This window comes from Lipophrys pholis (assembly GCF_963383615.2).
Source record: "Lipophrys pholis genome assembly, chromosome: 20".
Taxonomy (NCBI): Eukaryota; Metazoa; Chordata; class Actinopteri; order Blenniiformes; family Blenniidae; genus Lipophrys; species Lipophrys pholis.
The window spans coordinates 16,830,797-16,856,613 of NC_137648.1; the positions used below are offsets into that span (position 1 = coordinate 16,830,797).

General features: G+C 40.5%; 1 protein-coding gene across 1 annotated transcript in view; it reads right to left on the minus strand.

The window, feature by feature from the left end:
• The window catches only part of abca4a (ATP-binding cassette, sub-family A (ABC1), member 4a), a 34,793-nt gene that overhangs the window by 4,168 nt on the left and 4,808 nt on the right, over positions 1–25,817 (minus strand). Inside the window, exons 7-40 of the mRNA XM_080489462.1 lie at positions 24,322–24,519; positions 21,280–21,369; positions 20,326–20,560; positions 19,461–19,600; positions 17,310–17,426; positions 16,388–16,585; positions 13,128–13,333; positions 12,868–13,044; positions 12,235–12,457; positions 11,399–11,620; positions 10,917–11,121; positions 10,743–10,820; positions 10,444–10,623; positions 9,290–9,467; positions 9,046–9,177; positions 8,744–8,883; positions 8,517–8,654; positions 7,860–8,038; positions 7,286–7,388; positions 6,686–6,891; positions 6,436–6,490; positions 5,045–5,202; positions 4,740–4,864; positions 4,467–4,565; positions 4,187–4,376; positions 3,981–4,075; positions 3,483–3,515; positions 3,106–3,211; positions 2,846–2,920; positions 2,082–2,251; positions 1,779–1,956; positions 1,579–1,694; positions 375–522; positions 165–288 (exon numbers count right to left, since the gene is read on the minus strand). Coding sequence (XP_080345588.1) covers positions 165–288; positions 375–522; positions 1,579–1,694; positions 1,779–1,956; positions 2,082–2,251; positions 2,846–2,920; positions 3,106–3,211; positions 3,483–3,515; positions 3,981–4,075; positions 4,187–4,376; positions 4,467–4,565; positions 4,740–4,864; positions 5,045–5,202; positions 6,436–6,490; positions 6,686–6,891; positions 7,286–7,388; positions 7,860–8,038; positions 8,517–8,654; positions 8,744–8,883; positions 9,046–9,177; positions 9,290–9,467; positions 10,444–10,623; positions 10,743–10,820; positions 10,917–11,121; positions 11,399–11,620; positions 12,235–12,457; positions 12,868–13,044; positions 13,128–13,333; positions 16,388–16,585; positions 17,310–17,426; positions 19,461–19,600; positions 20,326–20,560; positions 21,280–21,369; positions 24,322–24,519 — 5,017 coding nt within the window. The remainder of the gene's footprint in view (positions 1–164; positions 289–374; positions 523–1,578; positions 1,695–1,778; positions 1,957–2,081; positions 2,252–2,845; positions 2,921–3,105; positions 3,212–3,482; positions 3,516–3,980; positions 4,076–4,186; positions 4,377–4,466; positions 4,566–4,739; positions 4,865–5,044; positions 5,203–6,435; positions 6,491–6,685; positions 6,892–7,285; positions 7,389–7,859; positions 8,039–8,516; positions 8,655–8,743; positions 8,884–9,045; positions 9,178–9,289; positions 9,468–10,443; positions 10,624–10,742; positions 10,821–10,916; positions 11,122–11,398; positions 11,621–12,234; positions 12,458–12,867; positions 13,045–13,127; positions 13,334–16,387; positions 16,586–17,309; positions 17,427–19,460; positions 19,601–20,325; positions 20,561–21,279; positions 21,370–24,321; positions 24,520–25,817) is intronic.

A 25,817-nucleotide genomic window follows, 5' to 3' on the forward strand; every position in this document is an offset into this window, starting at 1 on the left:
GTTGGCAATGGAATCGACAGCAAATGTACAGTGTGAAGTTTCTGATGCAGCCAATGGCTCAGCATTCATTCGAAGCTCGGCGGGCAGATGGACGCTTTGGTTGCGATAAGTTGTTGCTTGATAATCTGTGTGGAAATAGGAGTCCGGGAGGGTTTCGCAATTACCAAAGCGAGCATAGACATCGGTCAGAGCCTGGTTCATGGCCATGTCGATGAGACCGCGGCCCAGGCAGTAATGAGGGAAGATCAGCAGGACGATCTTCAACAGCTGGTTCATCTTGTACAGAGCCTGAGCACAAAGAGAACACAGAAGAGAAGCATGAGATGGAAGGCTTAACGCAGACAACAACAAAAAAAACAACAACTATGTCTTACGGTGGTGCTCTCGAAAAGGTCAAGTATGAAGGTGATGGCACTGCTGTTGAGGCCAATGAAGAGATTGATGCATGACAGGGAGACGTAGGCTGTGCTGGGAACGCTGAATACGTAGGACATGGGGTACATCATGGGTGTCACAGACCACCTGAGAGAGTGTGAGAGAAATCACGAATCAATTCAGCAAAGTCGTTGTTGAAGTCTAATGATTGGGAAATACTTTTTTTTCTTAATCAACTCACTGAGAAATATTTTGTATATCACCCTCATCAGTTGGTTAAAAAACAACAACATTTAATTGTACTATAATTACATATCGTACAACAGAATTAAAGTTGTAAACTCAACCCCACTTTGTTCATTTTGGTAGAAAATAGATTTTGGATGGATTTTTATTTATGAAAGAGTAACAGGAAGTCTTGACCTTTTTCCATTATTGGTGTAAGTTGATTACTTTGAAATTCACCTTCTCTAGGTTCAGTATGGAAAATGTTATTGCTCGCTGTTGTAAACCGTTTTACAAATCTGAACTGTCGTCCAGAGAGGCTGAAACAAGTAACAAGTCAATTTGAATTGAATTGAATCGAATTGGATTGAATTGGTTATCAAGAAAGTATAGATGAGAACGTACAGAGATTTGTGTAAAAATACAGGGAGTATAAGCAAAAAGTCATCATGAAAACAAATACCTAAGTAAAATACAAGAAAGTTATCAAATCTATTCAGAGTACGAATATTTTGTTATTTATCACCTTTGGATTTAGCAAGTCCACCATTGGTGTTTTATTTACTCTGTGTTCACAATAATGCACTTCATACAGTGAAAAAAAATAAGTGGAAACTTTCAAAATAAAGTATTTGTATTGCATGAATATTATAATGTAGACAGTATTTGAATTAGATCGAGAGATAGATCAGAGACAAACTGAGCTGTAATATATAATTACATCACAAAAAAAAAAAAGTTAATGAGTTATGTAAAGCATAGAGATAAAATATATTTCAGTGTGAAATGTTGTTTATGTGCATGGTTTCACATATGTATGTTGCTGTGCAGTAAGCTTCACCTGTATGAGTGTAACAAGGATCCGGTGAAGACATTAGGTCACATTTAGGCTAAATATTTAGACTGTCAGCCAATGGAGACCTTAACAAAAGTGTGTGTGTGTGTGTGCGTGTGCGTGTGTGTGCGTGTGCGTCTCACCCATAAAGCATAAGCAGGGCAATAAGTGGTTCCAGATTGGTTGGTGAGGTGTAGCACTTCTTGTCAAAAAAAATGAAAATTTCCACCACCATTGCTGCACTGATGGAATAATTAACCTGAAGACAGAAAAGACAAATCCAATGTTGTAACACCAGTCAGCGACTGAATGCCTCTCTAAGAAATGTACAGGGCGACGTTACCATGTCCCAGAGGAAGTTGGCCATCCAGTACACCAGTGGGCTGACGCCACTGACAAACTGCAGATGCTTGGCCTGAGTGACCCTCTCCTGGATGAGATAGAGAACGAAGCTGGCTGGGACGAAGGACATGGCGAAGATGACACATATGGCCACCACCGCATCCACAGACGTGGTCAAACTGAGGAAAACATAAAGAAACGTATGAGGAAAATTTCAATATTTTCTGTTTTCCCGGAATTACTTTATGGTTTTAACCTTGAACAGTTTCAGAAAATGAAAATTGGCACGGTGATGGTCACTCACACTGTGATTTCAGAAAGCTGCTCTTTGGTGAGGTTCAGAGGATGGTTGATGGCTGTGATTCCATATTCAGCCTGGTTTACTCCTTTGGGCAGGTTTGCACGGAGGATAGCGTTGTTGGCCACATTCATAAAGGATACCATCGCATGCCAGCCTTTATTGTTGTACCACACCTGAGAGGAGCAGTAAATATGTCACTTTGACACGTCCTTGAAATGTTGCTCAATTACAAAGCACTACACATTCTTTATCGGGAATTTGTACTGTCACACTTAATTTATGTCTGGGATCAATATTAATTGCACAAGAAACATTTCTCTTGTTTCTTTTTTGCAATTACAACATGTTCATAAATAAATAAATAAAGACATACATATAAACATACATACAATAAACACTGAACAGAAAACAACAATAGGAATCATACAAACGGTGTGTTATCTGGATTTTTATAGTTAAAATCAATAAAATTGTAATTACAAGCAAAAGCCCAAAAACTATTTGTCAACAACGAATCAAACGTCTTTATAGAGCTCTATACTTATGTACTAGATATATTATTATTAATAAAGCATTACTATATTAATTGATTGATGACAACTGACATTTTTTTAAATATTGCTGTATGTTTCATGTGTTGCAGGATTGTATCCTTATTTTATTTGAATTTATAAATAAATATGAGTCTGCTAGAACTACAACATTTACAGGTGTCCAAATGATGGAGATGGAGGTTTAATCCCACTGCTGAGCATTATTGAACTGACCTTGACATTATTTTGAGTCTCCATGTATCTCAGGAACGTCCCTAAATCATTTAGGGTTTGTTTGGAGTGTTTTCCCTGAAAAGAAAACAAATAAGGTCATATTACATATTACTAAAGAAATCCAAGTGATGAATGTACACGCACGCACGCACGCACGCACGCACGCACGCACGCACACACACACACACACACACACACACACACACACACACACACACACACACACACACACACACACACACACACACACACAGCTTTACCCCGGTGACATTGAGCAGTCGAGCCATCTGAGCTGCGAGGTCCTGAACGGTCTTCGGCTGAAGCTCTAAAACAGGAAGCTGTCCTCCCACTGAAATCCCTCCATACCTGAACACCACAGACCAAACCAGAACAGAGACCATCACATCACAACTTCACAACTTCACAACATCAGAACATCAGAACATCAGAACATCAGAACATCACAACATCACAACATCACTCTCACCAGCTGGACACCAAAGAGTGTACTACACGGTTTCAACCACTAGAGGGAGAACTTCACCACAACAACGACATAAATGCGACTTTTAAATGCGTGTGAGATTTTACACACAGGATATAAATGACTTCTGTGAGAATCGTTTAAAATATTCACCTTTGTTCATTCACCCAGTATTTGCTTTTCAAGCTGCAAAAAAAGCACATGTAAAGATTTTATATAATTGAATTACAATAGACAGACAGACAGACAGACAGACAGACAGACAGACAGACAGACAGATAGATAGATAGATAGATAGATAGATAGATAGATAGATAGATAGATAGATAGATAGATAGATAGATAGATAGATACTAACTAAAATAATATTCATCATTACATAAACATATTTACCATTTAATGCAGGTTAAATACACTAAAATAACATCTAGATCTATACCAAGACATGCAAAGATTACAAGAAGAAAACAAGACTTAAGAATAAAATACACTATAAATGATAGATATATTAAAAGATGAAAAAATAAAGAATTTTGAAGTCCCCAATTCGAAAATTGTGTTTATCACAGTGTGGGTACAGTAGTTAAGAAGCTTTGGAGAAGTGTGACCACAAATGTATCTTCTTTCAAACAGCTGCATTAGAGCGTGTACCTGGTCTTGATCAGGGTCGGGTACGTCTTCACCAAGTAGTCAGAGATGTTTCTTCCAGTCAGATCATACAGCACGTCCCCTGTTGACTGGATCCTCTGAAAACAATGCACATTTTCAATCAGACAGGTTTCAAAAAGTGTTATGTGGGTGTGATTTTGCTTGTAGAGTTTCGTTTGTTTGGACACATTCAGTATCTGTTCTCCTACCTGTGGAGGGGGCAGGCCTCCAGCTCCCGCAGGACACACGGGGAGCATAGTGAGTTTCCTGCATGTGCTGCACTTGCACTCAGGAGACGGTCGGATCAAGGTCCACTCTGGACCGGCCAGCATGTCGATCAAGGCCGGGTTCACCAGGGGCATCTCCCACTCAGTGGTGATGTTGCTACATGGGAAATCTCTACCAGTGGGAGAAACAAAACAAAACGTCATCAAATAAAACCACGCTGCACACAACCAAGGAGGTGAACTTGATGGGAGAATTATTTACTCCAGTGGTTCATCCGGCATGCAGCGAGTCCCGAAGCCAGGCTTGTCGAGTAGGACCTCTCCGAAATATCTCATCTGAGCATCTGTAGGGCGCTCGTTACTGCAGCGAAGAAATACACAAAATACCAAATCACAATTCATTTTCTGATAAACCTTAGTGAGTGGAGAGTAATTCTGACTTTTTGTACGCTAATCTTATTCAAGAAGTTAAACTCCACATAATAGATCAATGACAACTAGTTCGGGAGTTCTGAACCAATGATGTAGTACCAACCTGAAGAAGGTGTACTGTCGCCCGTACAGCCAGGGTGTGAGGGTCAGACTGGGATACTCTCCGAACGGTGGCACGATGAGCGTGAAAGTCAGTGCCAGGAAAACAAAACTGGCTGGCAGCACAATCTACCCAAGACACACACACACATATGCTTTAGTGTGAGTAACAAAAAAAAATGCAGATTTGAAAAAAATCCAAAAGAAACTAGCAATGGGCAAGACTGCTAAACTTTTAAAGTTACCTGTATCTATTTCAACAAATGCAAACATATTGGTGGTTTATATGAATTATCAGTAGACGGTCACCTGGGCAAAGAAGTCCTTGTAGGAGCGGGTGGCATGGTGCAACCTCTTGATGAGCAGAGCGAAGAACTGTTTGATGGTGAGACAGAGACCTTTGACCTGGTAGGATCCCCTGCCTGCGCTGCCTTCTGAGTTATCACAGGGGTTCTGGCCATTGGAATCTGAAATAAGTTCATGTTATGAGGTGCAATGTGCATGCAGAGTCAACGCTGACTCACAGAAGCCATCCAGCTCCCCGGACAGGTTCATCCACCTCTGGGCAGTGATCAAAAAACATTTGCCAGGAGAGCTTTACTAGTCTTTACGTCATGTTCACATAACACTGACGTGCCAGTGGAAGCTGTGGTGCGTCTTAAACATATTATCTAGCCAATATGTTTGAATGGCAAAGCTGAAGCTCTCTGTATTACAATGTTGTTGGGAAAAACACTGATACCAAAATACACCTCCAGGAGTGGATCAAAATAATTTAATAAAAAAACAATTGTGGTCTCACATCATGCCAGGAATTAGCAGAAATAAGATGTTTGTGGAATTCCGATGTAATATTTCCACCAAATGCTGATCAACTTCTTAAAGGCTTTGCGTCTTGTGCAAAACAAACAAGCTTATAACTTCATACTTAGCGTGCAGATATTTTTTTTTAATTTATCAAGAGTTAAAGAATGTTTTGTAAGATATCTTTTTTTTCTTCGCAGTTAACCTTAATTTAAAATATGGGGTTTCAAAGTGCAGGGTGGGCCTCCAGGGGTGAAGGTTGTGCAGCAGAGGGCGGGATTATTGCAGCTCAATAAGCAAAACTAGATGTAAAACACTCTATATATGGACTAACCCAGTATTTCCATTAAAAGCATCTGACTAGCAGGATGTAGTTGTGGTTTATTATCACCTATGGATCTCAACTGTCTTGATTATTATTATCTAAAAATGTGAAAAACATTAGGAAGTTGGACATTCAACCAAAAAAAGACACTTGGTGTGAGACAAAGCAAATAAGGGGTTTGAGGGGTAGGGGTCGAGGCGGGGGTTCAAGCTCTGTAAGGAGGGGCTCATCCTCCCACACTTTGAAAACGCCCAATGTGGCAGTTTTTAAGAAACTGACATGTTTTTCCCACAACAGCAGCAGCAGGCGTTCAGACCTGTGAGCTGAAAGAACAAAACAAAACTGCACTGTCACCTTTCACCGCTTCCACATCAACAGCCACTCTGTTGAATCCACATAGACTGACACGAGAAACCTGTTGCATTGATTTCTTATCTGAGAGAGTTTGAGGAGGCAAGTGAAGGAGATGACACACATAATCAGTGGTGAAAGAAAAGAGGGCACAAATTGGTAGTACAAACTAACAATCGAGAGGGAAAAAGAAAGTACACGAAATCATGTCGTTGTTTACCTTGAACGCATTTCTTGTTGGTTGCATTTCCATCTGCAGTGACCTTGAGGAAGATCTACAAAATAAATTATGTTAATGCGAGCGCCAAACACAGCCTGCATGACAGATTGCCCTATTAAACGTCAAATTTTCTTTTGCAAAATCCATCAGAGGGCTGTTTAACACACTCTAAATGCAAATCTTTTTTTGTATTTTCTTGCAATACTTGCATATAAGTGCCACCACTTCCATACTTATTGTTCCCACACACCTCCTCCAGCGATGTATCAGAAACCCCAAAACTGCTGAGGCCGATGTCCACAAGGGTTTCCTCCAGCTCTCTAAAGAGGCTGGCGTAGGCCCTCGGCTTGAAGTTACGATTGGGCAGCAGGTAGGTGAGCTCCTGGCCGATGGCCTCGATCAGACGGGCCTGTGGAACATGATGATGGACCAAGGCTGTGATGCGCTCCATGTCACCTAGAGGCGAGTGGGAGGAGAGGTTGTATCTTCATTGAACTTTTTGTCACACTTGTTGATGCTATTTCACAATCAGTGAAATTCAATCGGTTAAAATGAAGTGATTTCAGAGTTACATGAGACATGAGACATGAGACACGATTCAACTCAGTCAGAGCACATATTCACACCGACTGAACATAATTGTTGTCAAAAAGATCTGGGTGTTTTCAGATGTGTTGACAGTGTGTGCAGTATCCAAGCACACCTACGTCAATCCAGAGAAGAGGCGGTATTTACTGCAACAACTAAGAGCTTAAGTCCTACTGTATTCACGATATTAAATATAGATGGACTTAAAAACAAGTTCTGGGAGACTGACAATTAACTTGGTGTCGCATACTGGAGTCCTTACCATCCATCTGTCTGTCTGGGGTCTGACTCTCCTCCTGGTTGGCTTTAAATTTTGAACATTTTGAGCAATTACAGGAACAATCCTCTGTGCAATCACAGCTGGCCTGCAGGAGGAAACAGATCCATATAATTGTTGTTACACTAGCAGCTTTGAAATGTTTGATCATTTTTACTTCAGAGCTTTCATTGCAGAATCTAAGCACACCAAAACTTGAATTGTGTCTTTCCAGAGAAATATTCAGCAGCAATATATTGGATTTCTACTAAAATGTAATATCCATCCATCGATCCATATTTATCACTTATATCCTACATTGTGCTGCAGGGAGTTCAAACTAATACCCGCTAATTATGGGTACAAGCAGGGTACACTCTGAAGTAGCTGCTCATTCATCACAGGGAGAAGAGGAAAACCCACACATGCACAGGTAGAACATGCAAACTCCACACGTGTAAGCTCCCAAGCAAGGAATTGGTATATTAGCAGTGTGAGGGTCATAGACCTTAAAGTTGTTGTTTTAATTTGGCATTAAAATGTATTTAAAAACAAATTCAAGCATTTTTTTCCACCCCACCTTTAGTGTGTCCGGTTTCATCCGACGTACAACTGTCAGGTAGAAACCGGCACCAAAACAGTTCTTGAGGAAGATGGGGGACCCACAGCAGTAGAGGCGGCCCTGAGACATGATGGCAACGCGGTCACTCAGCAGGTCGGCCTCGTCCATGTGGTGGGTGGACATGATCACTGTTCTGCCTGTAAGACAGAAAGATAGAGGGATGACGAAGCAACGAATGGAGAGAAACATGCAAAAACACTTTGGGTATTTCTGTTTCACGTTCAGTCATGATCCAACCTGGCTGCTGTACAATGATAGAGGGCAACAGGTATTTTAGTTTGGTGTCATGAATTAAAAAAAATATATATAACTCAAAATAATTCCAACTAACCTCTGTCATGTGGCCATAGGGGAGAAGAAAGATCCTTTTTTGGCAGTATTGGTTTAAACTACACTGCTGTACGTAGCTGTCAGTAGCAGGATAACTGATGCATTATATGTATTGGAGTCACACTGAAATAACTGCACCCTGTCCAGACAAACCTGCTTGATTTGTTCATCATTTGGCATCTGCATGTCTTGTAATACTTCCCTGTGTTGTTATTAGACACATTAATACAATGCTGTAATAATCACAGCAGCTAAAGTAAAAAACAACTCATGGGTCAGTAGTACCTGCACGGTATTTGAGGAGTAAATCCCAAATCGAGCGTCTGGAATAGGGGTCCACTCCAGAAGTGGGCTCATCCAGGATCACCACCTTTGCCCCGCCAACAAAAGCCAGGGCGACCGACAACTTCCTCTGCATACCTCCTGGATTCAAACACGATGACCTTCCAATGCTGCAGGTGTTATTTAATATGAACATTAAAGTGAACGTTAATATGTGTGTGCATGCAGACCTGAGAGATTCTTGGTCAGCTGGTCTCTCTTGTGAGGGAGGCCCAGATCCTGCAGCATGTTCTCCACCTCTTCCCCGGCTTCTGCTATTGGTCGGCCTTTCAGCAGTGAGTAGAAGAGGATATGCTCTGCCACCGTCATACTGAGAAAGAATAAGAAGACGCATTCATGAACATGCCATACAAAAACATATTTATTTATGTATCGCTGGTGATACGTAATTGAGGTGCAATGCAAAATAGTCTAAGCAGCTCTGTTACCATAAAGATTCATTCTTTGGAAAATGTGTGTGTGAGTCACTTACTGCTGAAAGAGGATGTTGTGTTGAGGGCACATTCCCAAAGACAGACGGATGCAGTCCATGTCTGTGCAGATGTCACTGCCATAAATGGTGGCTGTCCCAGATGAGGGAGGGAACATGCCAGTCAAAATTGACCTGAAAGGAGGAGAAAGAGAGAAAGATAGCAGAGATAAAGGTAATTTAAAAAAACTTTTTTTTACGTCACTTTGGGGGGATGTTTTCATATGTAGAGGTTTATCTAACGTACATAGTCGTGGTCTTTCCAGCTCCGTTTTGGCCGAGCAGGGCTGTAATCTGGCTTTCGTAGAAGTTGATGCTGAGGCCATCCACAGCTGGTGTGCGACTGCCACCGTACACCTTGACCAGGTTCTCAACACAAACGCCCTTTGTGAGATCGGCTGGCTCTGCCTCGAAGAAGGTCTGCTCTGTACACACAAAGACAAACATCTCAAGTAAACATCAAGTAAATAAATAATTCTGCTTAAACTGCTCCTAAAACATTTGATTTCACAAGACTGAAATGCTATGCAGCTGGGAGGGGTTAGTGTGCATTCAGATATGCCAGCAAATGCAGACACACACACAGGCATGAGTAAAGAAAGCAAAAGTGAGCACCAAAAAGGTCATCTAGACAGACAGACAGACAGACAGACAGACAGACAGACAGACAGACAGACAGACAGACAGACAGACAGACAAATAAATTAAGTAAAGATGAAATGAATATTCTCTTGCTATATTGCTATGTATGGATCCAATAATCAAATTGCAGAAAAGAGTGATTAGGATTATAAATAGAGCTGGATACCAGTATTCCACAAATCAACTTTTCATACAATCATCCGCATTCAAATTTCTGGATATTATATATTCAAAAACATTAGAAATTATGTTCCGTGTGTTGAATAATAGCATGTATTTCAAATTTAAATTTTTTTTCAAAGAAAGGCTTATTATAATTTAAGAGGGGTGTTAATGTTTGAAACCTGTAAAGTAAGAACAAATGTTAATAATAAATATAGATGTGTGTCAGTTTTGGGAGTGAGGTTATGGGATGGACTTAATGATGAGCTGAAAAGGTATAATTCTCTTTGTTTTCAAAAAGAGTGTAAGATGTCAAATAATTAAATGTTATGGTGTGAGTTGTCATTCAGGTTTGTATTTGATTATTGATTTTTCTTTGTAACCCTTTATTGGTACAGGATCGGTAAAATAAGCCACGGGCTTCAGTCGATTCCTTTTTCGGTTGCGGGAAAGTTCTTTTTTTTTTGTAATGATGTTCTTGTTTGCTGCTTTGTATAAATGCAACTGAAACTAAACTGTTGAACAGCTTGCACAGGCTTTCTCCCAAAAAATACTTTTTTTTAACCAAACAGCAAAAGCAATGTCTTTCCATTTTACCATCTTTCTCCTGGCTCTCCTGCCCTGGAGTCTCGGGCTGAACATGTTCACATGAGGGTATGTTATCGATATTCTTTGTTTGCAGTTCATCTTGGTTTTCCTCCTCTTCCTTTTTCTGCGGCTCTCCTTGCTCTTTGTTCGCCAAATTGTCAAAGCCTTTTTTATCCAAGTCCAGTTTACCTGTGAACGATTAGGCAAAATTCTTTAAGTCAAAAGTAGTCATCATATGTACTCCTAATGTATCTATCCTAGTACGTTGTATACTTATTCTAAAGTAAGGTTGGAATACCACAGAGTACCTGAAGCTGGAGCCACGGTGTTGAGCCAATAACGTGGCAGGAAGGGGAAGTAAAAGGGACGGCCTATCCCATATTGTCCTGTGATAAAAGATAATGATAATAAAATACATTCTAAAAATAGTAGTGTTTTTGTTTGTTTGTTTTTTATTGTAAATGTTATGCATAAACCCTTACCAGGGAACACATTGTCCAGATACCAAGCCAAAACAGCATAGAGCACAGTGTCCAGCCACATCATGCAGATGGAGGTGAGGAAGGAGAACTCGTCCCCCTCCAGGGGGCTGGTCTGGATGTTGTCCCACTGCAGACCCAAACCCTGCTCCTCATACCGGGACAGATACTCTGTACCAAATCCAAATGCCACTTGAGACAACAGACTCTGAATGAGAAGAAAATTATAGAATGAAGCAATGTCCTTCAATTGCTTTCAGTCACATTTAATTGTGCGTTTGTCACCATACTTGTGGTTTTGCATTAAAGCTTACTGTCTAATTTTTGTCTCAATTACATAGCACCAATGTTGGTTCTGAAAATGTATGTTAACTGAAATAACGAATAGTTTTCTCCTTCCACTTGTTTTTATGATTTATTGTCAAAATTTGACAATTCTATTCTATCTCAGTATCTATTGAGGCTTTTCAGCTGGTGCCACCCACCACCAGGATCTTCATGTCTTTGGTGATGTGGTCCTGCCAGGCGAAGCAGAAGATGTGCGGAAGGTAAAGAGTGAAGTAAACGATGCCACAGCAGGCCGCTGCCAGGTTCGCCTGGTTGAAGAAGACGCTGAAGAGGAAGCACTGCATAATAGTGGCCGTGGTGAAGGTGAGCAGAAAAAGAAAAAGGATGAGGGGGTTGCTGTAGTTCAGCACTCTTCCTTCCTAAAGGCAAAAGAGAAACACACAATGAAATATTTCCATGCGTCTCACAGCAAAAACAATCAAGGCATCTTCTTCATATAGATACTGAAATAAGTGTTGTGGATACTCTTGTATAGTTACGGTACATACTATGACATTGCAGTCAAACAAAATAAACACTGCCTTGGTGTAGGTTTCTTTGTTAAATATTAGTTTACACAAAGCTTCCACCAGAGGTGGCAACAGCCCTTCAGCCCAACGGAGCAACATGACAGAACTTGCCTTTTACGGGTTGCATGAGTTATTCATTGACTAACTCAATCCTGCAAGGCCGTTCATCAACATATTTCCCATGATGTCATGGTATTCACAGCCTTTCATTAATAATTCACAGCTATGTACTCAGCCAGTTATCAATTAATTCTTTCAAGGAGAAAAAGTGACGTAATTCAGAGTGAAACTGGGTGCTCGCTTAACATTTATGATCCAGATGTGCGAACATGACTAGAAAAGTGTTGAATGAATCATAAGATAAATATAGTGGTAAAATGACTCATTAAACCTCGTATCAGGAGTCTCAGGGGTCAAGTATGAGATATTGTTGAGGGATATTTATATATATTTTTTTCCCTCACCATGATGATGACACTAATGAGAGCAGTGCTCAATCCCATCATGATGAAACTGTCGATGAACCAGGTGGACCAAATGACGCCGTTGGTGACCCCCATGCCTTTCATGGTCTCTTTCAAACGCAGCTCTCTCTCCAGAACGATACTCTTCACTATCATGGACACAGAGTAGACCCAGGCCAGCACCATGAAGATGGGGAAACAGCGGTTTAATGTCAGCATGAAGCTGGATAGGAGAGAAATAGAATTTAAAAAAGCCGAATGAGGACAACAGGGCTAAAACTTAAATGAGTCACATATTAGAAAATTTGAATGTCATTGAAAAGTTTTATGCTACGTTCATAACACATAAACTAAAATGGTTCAAAGGTTTATGAGGTTTAATTGTGATGATTATGGCCTCTGGTTAAAGAATTAAAGAAAAGCATCTGATTTTATCGTAATTCATGGGTCACAAATTCCAATGAAGTCTAGTTTTCAATGAAATTATGAGCTTGAATTGCATTCTAACATTTTATAGATGAACTTGTAGTTAAATAGATTTTGGTTCGTTGGCCTGCCTTAGTAATAAGAAAACCAAAAATAAACTCTGCCTTGGCAAAATGACTAAAACGAAATATTCATATTTTTACTTACAGATCATCCACATAGCATGGGTAAGGAATCTGTTGTAGGTAAACACCCAGTGGCCACTCCTTTCCTGTGTGAGTCCTAATGATCCCGTGCTCTATCATATCCTGAAGGTAGGCAAAGCCACCCCAGATGTAGCGGAGGTCATCCATAGGATCAGCTCTGGGGCCTGGATCCCAATACCTGAGCAGTACAAATATTGTTACGCCACATGTTTTACACCTTTATTTTTAACACATACATTTTTCCAGACGTTTAAATCTGACCTGTCTTTGACCTTATTGGTGCGCTCCACCACATCAATATCCATACGGATCTTGAACTGAACATGTGGGGGGACATTGTTGGTCCAAGAGTACATATTCACAAAGACTAGGCCAGCCCAGAACTTGCTCTCTTCGAGCAGGTTCAAGGCCCGGTAAGTGACGGTGTCCTCATCAGGGACGGGTACAAATTTGTCCAAGACCACGCACTAAAAGAGAAAAGAGAAGAAAAAGAGGTAATTTCACTTGGGTGTAAGAGAAGTACCTCTCAAAGTGCATTTTGAACGATATCTAGTCATCAGAAACCTTTTTCAAAACATTTTAGATATGCTCCTAATTGTGATAACCTGATAAACATGGGATATAAAATTGTGCAGCACTCTTTTTAAAATATTATGGGCTTGACTTACTGAGATGCTAAATAAAAAGCACTAAATTGCTCACACAAAGAAATGTAACTACACTGGTGACAACTGAGAAAATACATGCAAACTGGAGTATTTTAATGAGAATCTGGGCTGCATATGTAATTACCGGTAATTGAGTGTGAAATGGAAAGACTGGACTGAGATTTGAGCGCCTGCTGCATGCAAAAATGAAATATAACGTGAAATTGGACGTGTTATGGAAGGACACCAAATGAGTGTTGGTCTTTCACATGCTGTGTAAAAACAACTGCTGGACAACAAAAAAGAAAATATCTCATAATAACACCCTCCCAAATTAAACTGGTGGGGGGCCAGATGAGGAAATCCTCAGCACAATAACAGCAGCTTTCTCTGCTAAAGGGTGGCCCTTCCTTTAAAACAAGTTCAATATAAAAAGGATCATGAAAACAATTGTTTTGGGTGTTTAAATCACATTAGATGTGTTAAAATAATTGATTGATCTTGTTGGACCTGCCCAACAAGGCATATTCATCAAGGCAAGACATATTACATTTATCCTGCCTGTTTTTTTTTTTTTGTTTTTTTTTATTTATCAGATGAAATCCTCACTGCAGCCAGGCAGTAGATCAGCTTCCATATGTGCTTGCATATGACATCAAGTTTGCACACCTTGATTAAGCCAATTGTAGATCTCAATACAACAATGAAAGACAAAACCGAGCAACAGATGATAACCATGCTCCAAGCTGAGAGATCAGTGAAGCTGCAGAGAAAGAGTCCTTATTAGAATCTTAATAGTGCTGACGTTGAGTTTCAGTGAACATGCATGCTTGAAGCTGCAAAATTATGGTTTTTCTTATTTATTGATATTGGACGTACATTTCAAACAAAACTGACAGTTCATCAAATACTCCTTTTTAAGTGCATTAACTGAGAGCATTTGCAGAATTTATGTGTATTTTGGAATCTCTTTATTGGCTATGCTTTCTTTTACCACCAGTTGAAATCAAACTGAACCACATGTGAAACAAATGCAACTAACATGAGTTTGAACACCTCTGGTCAGGGTTCATACTGGACAGGCTGCCAGACCATCATAGGACCGACACAGAGAGATTCACACCTTTGGCTAATTCACCTCGCATGTTTTGGGATTGTGGAGGGAAACCAAAGTACCAGGAGAAAATCTCAAGCACAAATAGTGAAAAAATGTAAACTCCACACAGAAAGTGAAGGCCTTCACTTGAACCCTCCCTATGAGATGAAAGAGACCAAACCACACTACCCAGTTCTCATTCCTTTCATAGGTATTGTTTATAGACTTGTACTGAATACACTTGAGTAGCAAGGTTGTTATGGCATCAAATGAAACATAGAGGATCAGCAAGTGATTGCAAATCATCTCAATGTGAATCTGGAAAACATAATTCATTTCACAAAAGGTTGTGCCGGTAAATCAAAGTGTAAGTATTTCATGAGATAGTGAAAATTATGTTCTTCTCCCAATACAAGAAAACCTTAGGTAACAACTAAAGTCGCCTTGGATTTCAATCTTTAATTGTCAAGAATCCAGACAAAACAGTTACTTATAAATACCAGTGTGGATAGAAATAGATAGTCTAAACTGACCAACGTGGCCATGCCTTGAGCCAGGCTACCAGCATGGATTAAAAGGTGAAAAGTCCATTTTGGCCGGAGTCACAGGGACTCTCACATGTTTGCAGAGACAGTGCTTCTCCTCTCCTTAAAAAGCGTGTCTGATACAGCCATTCACTAAAGGTTGATGCTAATAAGGATCTGCTGGATCCAAAAGAAATCAGTCCAAAACGGCTAAACCCCCTCCCCCTATCCAAAGAATACCTTCCCCAAACAGACATACACACAATTAGCCATGCAAACACACATATGTAACCAAAATACATGCATGTATGCATCGAGAGACACAATACACGTTAAACATGCCCTACAATTGATTCCGCCCTAAAAGAGCATCCCCCCCATTTATGAAGTATTCGTCCACAAACACTGCAAGTCCCTCTGGGTGGTGTGATATGCATGCATGCCACCAACGAGAGCCAGTCAGCCATCAAGCCCACGGTCATTGTTGCCTCTCTATAAAGGATGGTGGATGGAGTGACAGCTGTATCTAATCGGCTTCAATCGTTCCCACTCTCCCTGTCACATTCAAGTGCTGTAAGCTTCAACTTGGACAAAAACAAAGAGCACCGACCATCTAGCATGGCATGCCCCAAGGCACCCCCCGTGTCACCTCCCCAGTGCGATAGGCCTCTCATCCTAATTAGCCTCTGCAAGGAAAGGAGAAATTTTAACTTGGGTTCAAAAGCAATGGGCCACTCAAATGTGGAGGGCTCTCAAAAGAGATGGTATGTGATGTTTTGGGGGTTTTTTTCTTTAAAATTCTCCACTCAATCAGCAGTAAACAAAGAGACTAAACAGTGAGTTTGTAGTGCTGGCTCTTGCCCATCTGGGTGGATTTCTATTTGTCTCTGGACCCAGTGACAGACTAGGGAGTGTGAAAACAACTCATCTAAATGCACGCATCCCGTCAAGGGTGGTACTGTGCTCAGCCCGGTTAGGTAACTGGGGTATTGAAACCATCCAGCGACAGGACCTGTGCTTAATTGGATTAGTTTGTGAATAGGCCCGTTCAAGGACTTCACATTTCAGGTGAAACAAAATGGCAAAACAGTCTGCTTTCCTATATTTATCTCCAAATGTGGACCCCCTTTGACTAGTGAGGACAATTCTACATGCTGATACACAATCATCAGACTCTAGAATGTGCTTTTTTAAAAGGCTGCAAAAGGAATAACATATCCAGCAAGCACACTTCACTCAGTTATGCCCACTCACCTCCCCATACTGGTTGAGCATTCGAATGACCCAGTCAGTGAGATTGAAGATGTCTCGCCAGTCAAAGTTAGGCATTGCAGCTGCACGATTCTCCGGTGGGCCGTTGTGCAGGAAGTTGAGGATGTGTTTGGAGGAGAACGGCGCCTTCTCCAGATTCTTGTCAATGAAATCCATCACGGACGGATTGCGGATGGTGTCCTGAAACAAAAGGAAGCAGGATAATGACGTTCATTTGCACAGTATTTTTCCGTCTCCCTTTGCGTCTCCCTTTTTTTCCCCTAAAGAAGACACTACTGAGATACTGGTAGGAAGACAGTAATCATGTTAGAATAAGTGAGATAAGAGAAAATACCTTACAAACAAAAAAAAAGACTGTGTTGAACAATTATAATCAAAAAAGTAGACAAGAACAACTGATGAAACAAAAAAGAAAAGCAGACAAATAAAGGATGAATGTAACATGACGAGGAGAGAAAGGACAATAACCAGCATTCTTTCACTGAAGTATAAAAATGAAATGATACACATAAAGGGTGTACAGTGTGACAAAGAGAGGGATGAATGAAAAAGGGAAAGAGATGGCATATTTAAGTAAGATAAGCTTTCATATTCTAGCAGGAAATCCCAGAGACCTCAGCAAAATTAGCAAGGATAAAGATCAGGATTAAATAACAACAACATCATTAATCACGTCGTTCACAAGGACAATTGTAGGGCATTGGATGTCAGCTGAATGGCAACAAACAAGGTAGATCATTATCTTGGTCTCGCAGACAGTGTGGATGCCATGTTTAACTGAAGTTAAATCAGTTCAGTGATCCTGTGTTTGTATTTTGTGGACTCATATTTTTTGTCACCTATTGTCATGTGAAAAAAAACGTCCATTGTTGATTAATTGTGTCACATTACATTGTTGTCCTACCCGGATCATCTTGACTTGGACTCCATCTTGGAAAAAAGCCCAGATCTGAGGAGCCACTTCCTCCCAGGCCTTCCCCATCGTCCTCAGCCTCTCCAGCTCTTCAAACGTGGTGTTTGCCTACAGGACAGATAAACTTGTGTTTGTATATCTGTGTGCTGGTGCTTCCACTTTGGAAATACATTAGCAAAAATGCACACACACGCAGTAGCAACATTTTGCATGTACACTGGCAACACGAAACATCGATATGTTTGGGAAAACATCTAATTAACACTTGTGTACACAACACTCAGACATCCAAGCTCACACACTGTCACTGAGCTCCTAATCTCCTGCTACATACCATTCCCACATTAAACTCCCTGTGAAAACAGGCTTTGCAAAGACAACAGACACATTCTCACACAAAGAAGTCCCGCCCGCCTGTACAGATAGTCAGAAACTGTACAACAAATGCTCTCAGTGCCAAATCGTCAAATATTTACCGCACACTTATCCTTAAAACGCTCTGTGTGTGTGTGTGTGTGTGTGTGTGTGTGTGTGTGTGTGTGTGTGTGTGTGTGTGTGTGTGTGTGTGTGTGTGTGTGTGTGTGTGTGTGTGTGTGTGTGTGTGTACAGTGCCTTGTGTGGCACATACCCAAGGCTGGCGATTTCAGCATTCAGCCATGTGCAATGGGGGATGAAAGCACTCAAGAGTACACCCAATTAAACGCCTTCCTCTTGTGTGTGTCTGATTTTGGGTGACAATGAGGACAATGGCGCTCGGGTGACAATGGAGGCCGTTGGTGACAACTGGCTGAATGCATTCAGCCTACCCAGTGAATCCCAGTCACATTCCCACAAGTGAGCGCTTCCTCATACCGTGGGGCAGTTTGAGGCAGAGGGAGAGGAGAGGAAAAGGAGAGGGGGTCTTCGAGGCATTTCTGTCAAACAGAACAGTGAAAGCATTCTTTCACTTGATAAAATATCATGTTTGGGTGTCTGGCTTTCTATATGTTTACGTGAATAAAGTTTCTGTCAACTGATTGATGCAAACTGATGAGGCTGACGGTAAATACCTGATTGTGAAAATACTAAAAAGATACATTTATATGTTGAATCATTTAATTCAAAGAGGTTGCACAAAGCTTATTAAAATGGTGCAACAGCTTAAAAAAGGATTTGAAGCTGAGCCATGGCATTATCCTCTATTTTTGCTCAGTAAAGTGCTCTGGTTTAAACTCCTTTACAGAAAATGCCAGGCCTTATTGCACTAAACAATAAATGGATTCTTAGTCTCTACAGTGTTTGTGGGCTAACAGAGTAAAAGCTTTTTAAAGATACAATACAGATTTGACCGATAAAGTTCATCTTTATAACGCAGGAGAAAAATAAAGCATGAAAACACACATCTTTGCTTTGAGTTCATCAGAAGACACACCGATGCGTGACATGAGTTGAGAGCAAGACAACAAAGAGCCTATAGAAACTATGTTTTTGGTCTTGTAAAGTAATGGATTAACCCCTTGGTCATTACTTTCTAAGTGCAATTAAGATCCCAATCTGGGGAAGGAGGAAAACAAAGAGGTCATTAGAGGTCAGGAAAGAGGAAACACAAGTGTGTGTGCGCTTCTGTGTGTGCGTGATCACACGTCTTTAAGGACGGACTCTGGTGCTTACATAACACTGAAAAAGCCATGGCGCCACTAGACTGTGTAGTAGTCACCACAGCCGATCAGCCTGTGTTCCTCCATTGCGACCAAGCCATCCATGACTGCTGCCCCCCTCAAGGGCTTTGACCAACACGTATCTACATCTAGATACAAAGGGCTGGACATGACATGAGGAAAGCTGATCCCTTTTTGAGGGAAAAAGCTTTGTTCACTGCTGTGCACTCGGCCACTTCAAAGAAACAAAGACATGGATGTCATCTGGTAACTGAAAGCAGGTACAGGAGGTGGTCTGTGATATCATATTTATTTGATTTCATTCTTAGATATTGTCACTATTGCTCCTTATTAGGATTAATTCAACAGAATCCCAAAATGCACAATTAATACATCATTAATGTTATTTATTGTAATGCATGTTGTTTCTATATTGTCATAAAGCGGTGTTGCTGGATCAACAGAATATGTTTGTTATGTAACTAGTAAATTCAAGGCTACTTACATTTCGTATGATTTGTCTGACTGCCGGCGAGTCAGGAGCATACAGGATTTGTCCCATCAGCATTGGTTTGACGGAGTTCCACACAATCCTAGTGGCGGGATTGGACTCCAGCTCCTTCATCATGTCATTACAGAATGGAGCTGCAGAGAGGGATCATTTCAAATGTATATGTAAGGAAAACATCAAGAATGGCTGCAGTACTGTGAAACGTCATCCAAAACAACCATGAAAAATGTGTTGTAATGCTATTCCAAATATAATGCTGAATATTAAACTGAGCAGATAAAGGTACAAGGTAAAAGGCTAAACCACAAAATAATAGCCACGATTGAAAAAAGAAAACAGGAATCCATCCTTAAACAAATTTTGGGGGATTTGGAAGTTGACTACATTTAGTGTGAATGGGTAAATGTGTCAAATCATGAAAAGTGGGAATGCTAAAGTAGTTGAAACAAAACATTATATGAGTTTAATCCATTTATAATCTATGCTTTATTGTGCCAAAGTTTTAGGTTATTTGCTGAGAAAATTAGACAAATATGTCAACTTTTCAATTATTGGAAAAGTTTATTGTAGTAAAATGTGAATCAAAAACTATTCACCATAAACCAAAATGTGTTCAATGTTTCAATCCCAAGAGTAATGATGTACTTACAAGAGAAATTATGTAAACCTGTTGTCATTTCTGCAAGAATTGGTCAAAAAATGTAATCTTATGCGCAACTAAATCACAAATACACTCAAACATAATCTGTTTATACTTGATGATGAGTCCTGAAGAGTTTTGTGTTTGTCGGTGGCTGCTATTAAGTTCAGTTAAGTAAATAAATAGATGTGACACTGAGGATGTGAACGGTCCACTCACTGGTGCTGTTGTCATATGTGTAGGGGCCCTGTGTCCAGGCACTGGCAATACCCAGGAAGGCTTTGTAGTTATTATCCTCGTACCAGTTGAAAGAGGTGACTCGAGAGAAAGCCCCCTCAGTGTAGCCGCACACCAGGCTGGACGCAGCGGCCATCACCTGCCTGAAGGACAGATCGCTCTGAAAGAGTGGAGTTATCACCTGGAAAAACTCCCTGGAGCTACTCCTCTGGAAAAACTGGAGAGAGAAGAGGGAAGATAGCCATTTTTATACTGACACAATGAAGAGATTTTGAAGGGAAATGTATGACTGAGTTGGAATGGAAGTGCACTGGAGAACCCTGGAGTAATTTAGAAAGCGGAATCAAAAATCCATGTGTGCATGTGTGTGTTTTAATTTCCTAGTCGAATACCCCTGATAGAGACACAAGTCTCTGCAGCAGGATGTCTGACTGACAGCAACAATGAATGTTCCATAGAAACATCCACAACAAACATTACAGCCTTTCCACACACTCACATTAAGAGTGTTTACAGGGCGGGAGCATGTCTTAAGTCCTTGAGATAATTTCAGGCTTAAATCAAATTTACTGCTGATGATGAGCCACTGCATGAAACTCAAACCTAAAGTGTGCCAACGTAAAAAGACATAGGAACACACCAATTAATCATCAGTGCCATTTAACCTTTTCTATGGAAGGAGGATTCACCTGTTTCTGCCGCCTCAGATTTTCTTTTTCCACAGGGACGGTTCCACATTCGTGATATATCTGTTTTTTGAGGCTAAATTGGCCTGTTCTGAATTTAGGCTTCCTAATACGCACTAAATGTTATCCCCCTACCGTCTGTGTTTGCGTAAAAACCCAGGCAAGAGGAAGCAACTGCTTCCTGACAGCTAAAAATAGAAGCGGTGAACTTTTGAATGGCGCTACTAGGGGCTGCACGACTCTGCCTCACCTCTTGCAGTTGGTCCGAGACAGCAGAGACAATCCGTACCCAGAAGTGGATGTCAATGCCATTGGAGTGATTGTCCAGAACACGAGGAAGCTAATGGGAAACAAACAGTTAGTACCATTTAATCTTTCAACTGTAAACATAGAATTATGTTTACACCACATATCCATAAATCCAAAGTCTTCCCCACAGAGGTGCTGATTTATAGAAAGGCAGGGAGCTCTGTAAAGCTCTAGACGTTCAAGATTTTTGTTTTTGTTTTTAACTTTCTCGTCTTTTTGTCAGCACTTCTTTCTATCGAAGATGTGCTGGTTTTCCCAGAAATTTTCCAGAAAGCTCACAACACAATAGGCTAAAGGTTCAGGAAGCAGCCTGAAGCCAAGACACTGAACTGCCAACGGAAACATCCTTCCTGTTTGACATGTCTTCCTATCTCAATGCATGTGGGTGAAAGAGAAGGGGGATGATTTAAGTAAAAATTCATGTCTGGAGTCGAACAGTTTCAATTTAGGCTTGTCGCAACAGGGTTACATGAAGGCGCAGTAGTTACAACTTTTGCCTCACCCTTAGTTCGGAGCTGTGCACCTTGCTGCGTGTGTTGCTTTTTGTCCAGATACTCTCACAGTCCAACAACATGTGTTTAAGGTTAATTGGTGACTCCGCCTGTAAGTATAAATGTGAGTGTGGGTGTTTGCCCTGGTGACCTGTCCTGGGTGTTCACCCATATGCAGCTGAGTCAGCTCCAAATCACTGTCACTCTAAGTTTGAAAAAGCGATCTTAAATTATGGATGCGAATATAAATGGATGCACGAATGGATAGATGGGGGGACAGCAACATTTGACAGCATCCATCAATCTGTCCATTTTTAACACCACTGTAGTCAGTTTCTGGGAAGCAAAGTGCTGAACAGCGCTTTCCAGTTTATCGCAAGGTAAACGACGTGATGAACGACAACCGCCTTCACTCACATTCACACCTACAGGCAATTTATAGCCACCTATTATGTATCAAGTCATGTTTTTGTAGAAATACTGCTACAGCAATCAGGTTAGAAGGAAGAATAAAATCAACACAGGCAATGACACTGAAAAGTACCCAACCATGTTGAAGCCACAGTGCAGACAGGGACATACAATTAAGCTTGCTTGGCCTGACGCCATGTGATTCCACCTGGTTGAAGATGAGGTAAAGTGCAGTCGTCTGTCTTGTTGTGGCTCATGTTTACTCTCAGAGCGAGCTGATTACTAAGGGGAGCAGTGTGTCTACACTAAGCTAATTACACAAAGAGGCCAAGTCTGTCTGCTCAGCTCATGCTTACGGGTTCCGTCTGTTTGTTTGGAAGCACATCAGCAGAAACAATTTCAAGTTCACAGGTCTCTTTCTTTGAAGGCGTTAGTTCTGCATTATTCCAGAAACTGCAGTGAAGGTTAGCAGACTTATCAAACGAACCAAAACAGCACTTGTGCTTCACCATTTGTGTTCCAACTAACTTATGTAACTTCAGCTGAAGTTATTGAGTGTCGTCAGACTGACCCACACAGTGCTGACAGCTCAGCTTAAGTGTGACACATAGCAATACAACTATCCACACACTGTCAGCACTTCCGATTCAGGAGAGACATTTAGAAGTGGCACACAACCTACTATTACAAGTAACGAGTTATTTTCTGGTTTAGTACCTGTCAAAGTAATTCTATTGATTAAAATAAGTACACATTTTCAGTAAACTGCACTACACGGTTATCTATCCATTTATCTGCATGCCACTTTGTCCAACTTAGCGTCGTGGAGCCCAGCTTGTACCAGATTGTAGGTGAAGGCAGTAAAACGTAAAAAAAAAAAAAAAAAAAAAAAGCTCTTAAGTGCATTTGTCTTGTACACAACATCGCATCTTGAGGTTGTTTTTTTTAAACTGAATAATGGGGCTTTGTTTACTCAGCGCTGCATTTCCCCTGAGAAATATTTGTCCCACCCCATGAGTCACAGCCCTTATAAAAATACTAACAGCTGCTGTTTACCTATCACGTCTCCAGACGTTGAAAATGTTTCATGCTTCAGACAATAGGCTTGTAGAAACTTGTTACTTTTTGATCGGTATTTGACATACGAACTGTTGTCGTTAAGTCAGACCTACAACCAGGAGCTCAGACACAATCGTGTACAATCTAGTATTACTACATTCAGTTGAAAGCCTCCGGCAACCAGCGAACAGATAATAACGTCTCTGGGGACTTTCAGTGTGTCAACAGAACAAGATGTTGAAGGATGTAAAAATTGAATGTTACAAACACCAAAACACCAGGGTTTATGACTTTGAACTCTTACCGACAAAACAATATTATCAAGTTCAGGAAATCGGCCCATTGATTTCAAGACTTTAAAGAGAAGTTTCTGAAGTGTTGAAGATCATGCATTAGCTTTATTCATCTGTCACCCCAGCCACTGTCATGGTTGGTAGTGACTCAATTCTAATTAGTGATCTGGGTAGAACGCAGACCAGTAATTTGAGAGGTCTTGGTGCGGTCGCCTGGTCCGAGCCCCAATCGTGCTTTGACTTGTTCCTCTAATGCGTTGTGTAAATACACAGTATATGCACACTAGCTCCCAAGTGCCCAGGGGCATTTTTCCAGTGGTTAGTTGACTTCAATGAAGTGTTTGGTTTTTTTGTTTTTTTTGTACATATAGTCACAATACCTTGCAGAATAAGGTTTCAGATTCACCATTTGTAAAGCTTTTCTCCTGGATGAACAAAGCACCCACAGTTAGAGTACTTATACAAACTCTAACAACCACAAATCAAAAAAATAAATACATAAATAAAGTGTGGTCTCTTTATTTTTTTTAAAGGTCAACTTAATCAGATTATTTGCATTAATTAGTCACACTGTGGCTACAGGTCGACATTTGAGGACACTGCTTGGTAATTTAATAGCGTATCTTGCTAATAGTTCATTATGTCATCTAAACCTATGTCAAGACAAAAGTTGAATTTGAAAAAAAAATGTGATCACTACACCAATATTCCAGTGAAACCGACACTGACCAGCCTGAAGACTTTGAAGAAGTCCACGTTGGCATAGAATTTGTCTTCTATGATCTGCAGCCGCTGTGGGGTGAGGATGCACATGGCGTTGCGAACAGCATAGAGTCCTCTGCGACTGGGGAAAACCAGGAAGCGTTCCAGTAGATCTAAACTGCAGGCAATGTCCTTCAAATGCAACTCTGGGACCCCGAAAGCAAACTGAAATAAAGTGAAAAGTAGATGCACGCAGATTAGAGCAACGTCAAAGAGCTATGTACAGGTTCATATGTTAAGGTCATTGCTCCCTGACATCAGATCTGAAGCTCTTTTTTTGCCTTACTTTCTGCTTATACATATATATATATATTAGTGCTGTCAATCGAATTTAAAAAAATTAACTAATTAATTGCACAATTTTCTGTGATTTATTGCGATTAATCGCATTGTTTTTCTACTGAAGACTGAAGCTTGTAATTAATATTTATTCAGGGCAAACCACTGAATTAATGTCGACTCAACACAGAGACTATATTTAAAGTCAAAAACTATTTTTATAACGTCCTTCTTGCTTTGCGTGAATGCCGTTTCTCTCCCAGATCAGCAAAATAATAAATACATAAATTAATCAATTAATAAACATCTAACATAAGTATGGGTTTTGTCAGAGTGCAGGTCCACCACTTTGACAATTTAAATATGTCTTATTTCAAGAAACAAAGTTGTAAAGTTATCACATGAACAAAGTGGCAATAGTATAATGTAATATCCACACACACACACACACACACACACACACACACACACACACACACACACACACACACACACACACACACACACACACACACACACACACACACACACACACACAGGAGACAGAAAGAAAGTAACACCCATTGAGAGAGAGAGAGAGAGAGAGAGAGAGAGAGAGAGAGAGAGAGAGATAGAGAGAGAGAGAACGCACACAAACAGTACACAGGAGAGCCAGGGAAAGAGAGAAAAAGGAGAAATTTATATTTTACCTGCAAATATTTCCTCCAGCTTTAGCAGTTTGGTGGCTGCTGATCAGCCAACATGGCAACCTGCTGTTTTGCTGCAGAATTACCTTTGTGGGCGTTAAATTCGGCTTTACAAAGTAAAGCTAAGGACTTTCACTTTCTCAAGCAGCCGTCAGGTAACTTTTTAAAGTGAAACTTTCTGCCTTAATATTGTTCCATTTGGTACTATGCTGCTCTATAGTCATGGTACTGCACCCATAGAAGCTGCACATGCTGCGCCGGTGAGGGAGTAAACAAAAAAAAAAAAAAAAACGGAAGTAAAAAAACTACGTTAATTACGTTAGAATGTTTTTTTAATGAATTAAACGTTTCAAATCATTTAATTAAGTCAACGCGATATAGACCATGCATATATATGGTTTTGTTTTTTCAAATTAAATTCCTGCTTTATTGCAAATGCAATACTTTAACAGACTTCAATTGGTGGCATTTGTATTGTTCTACTCATAAGCTGCCAAA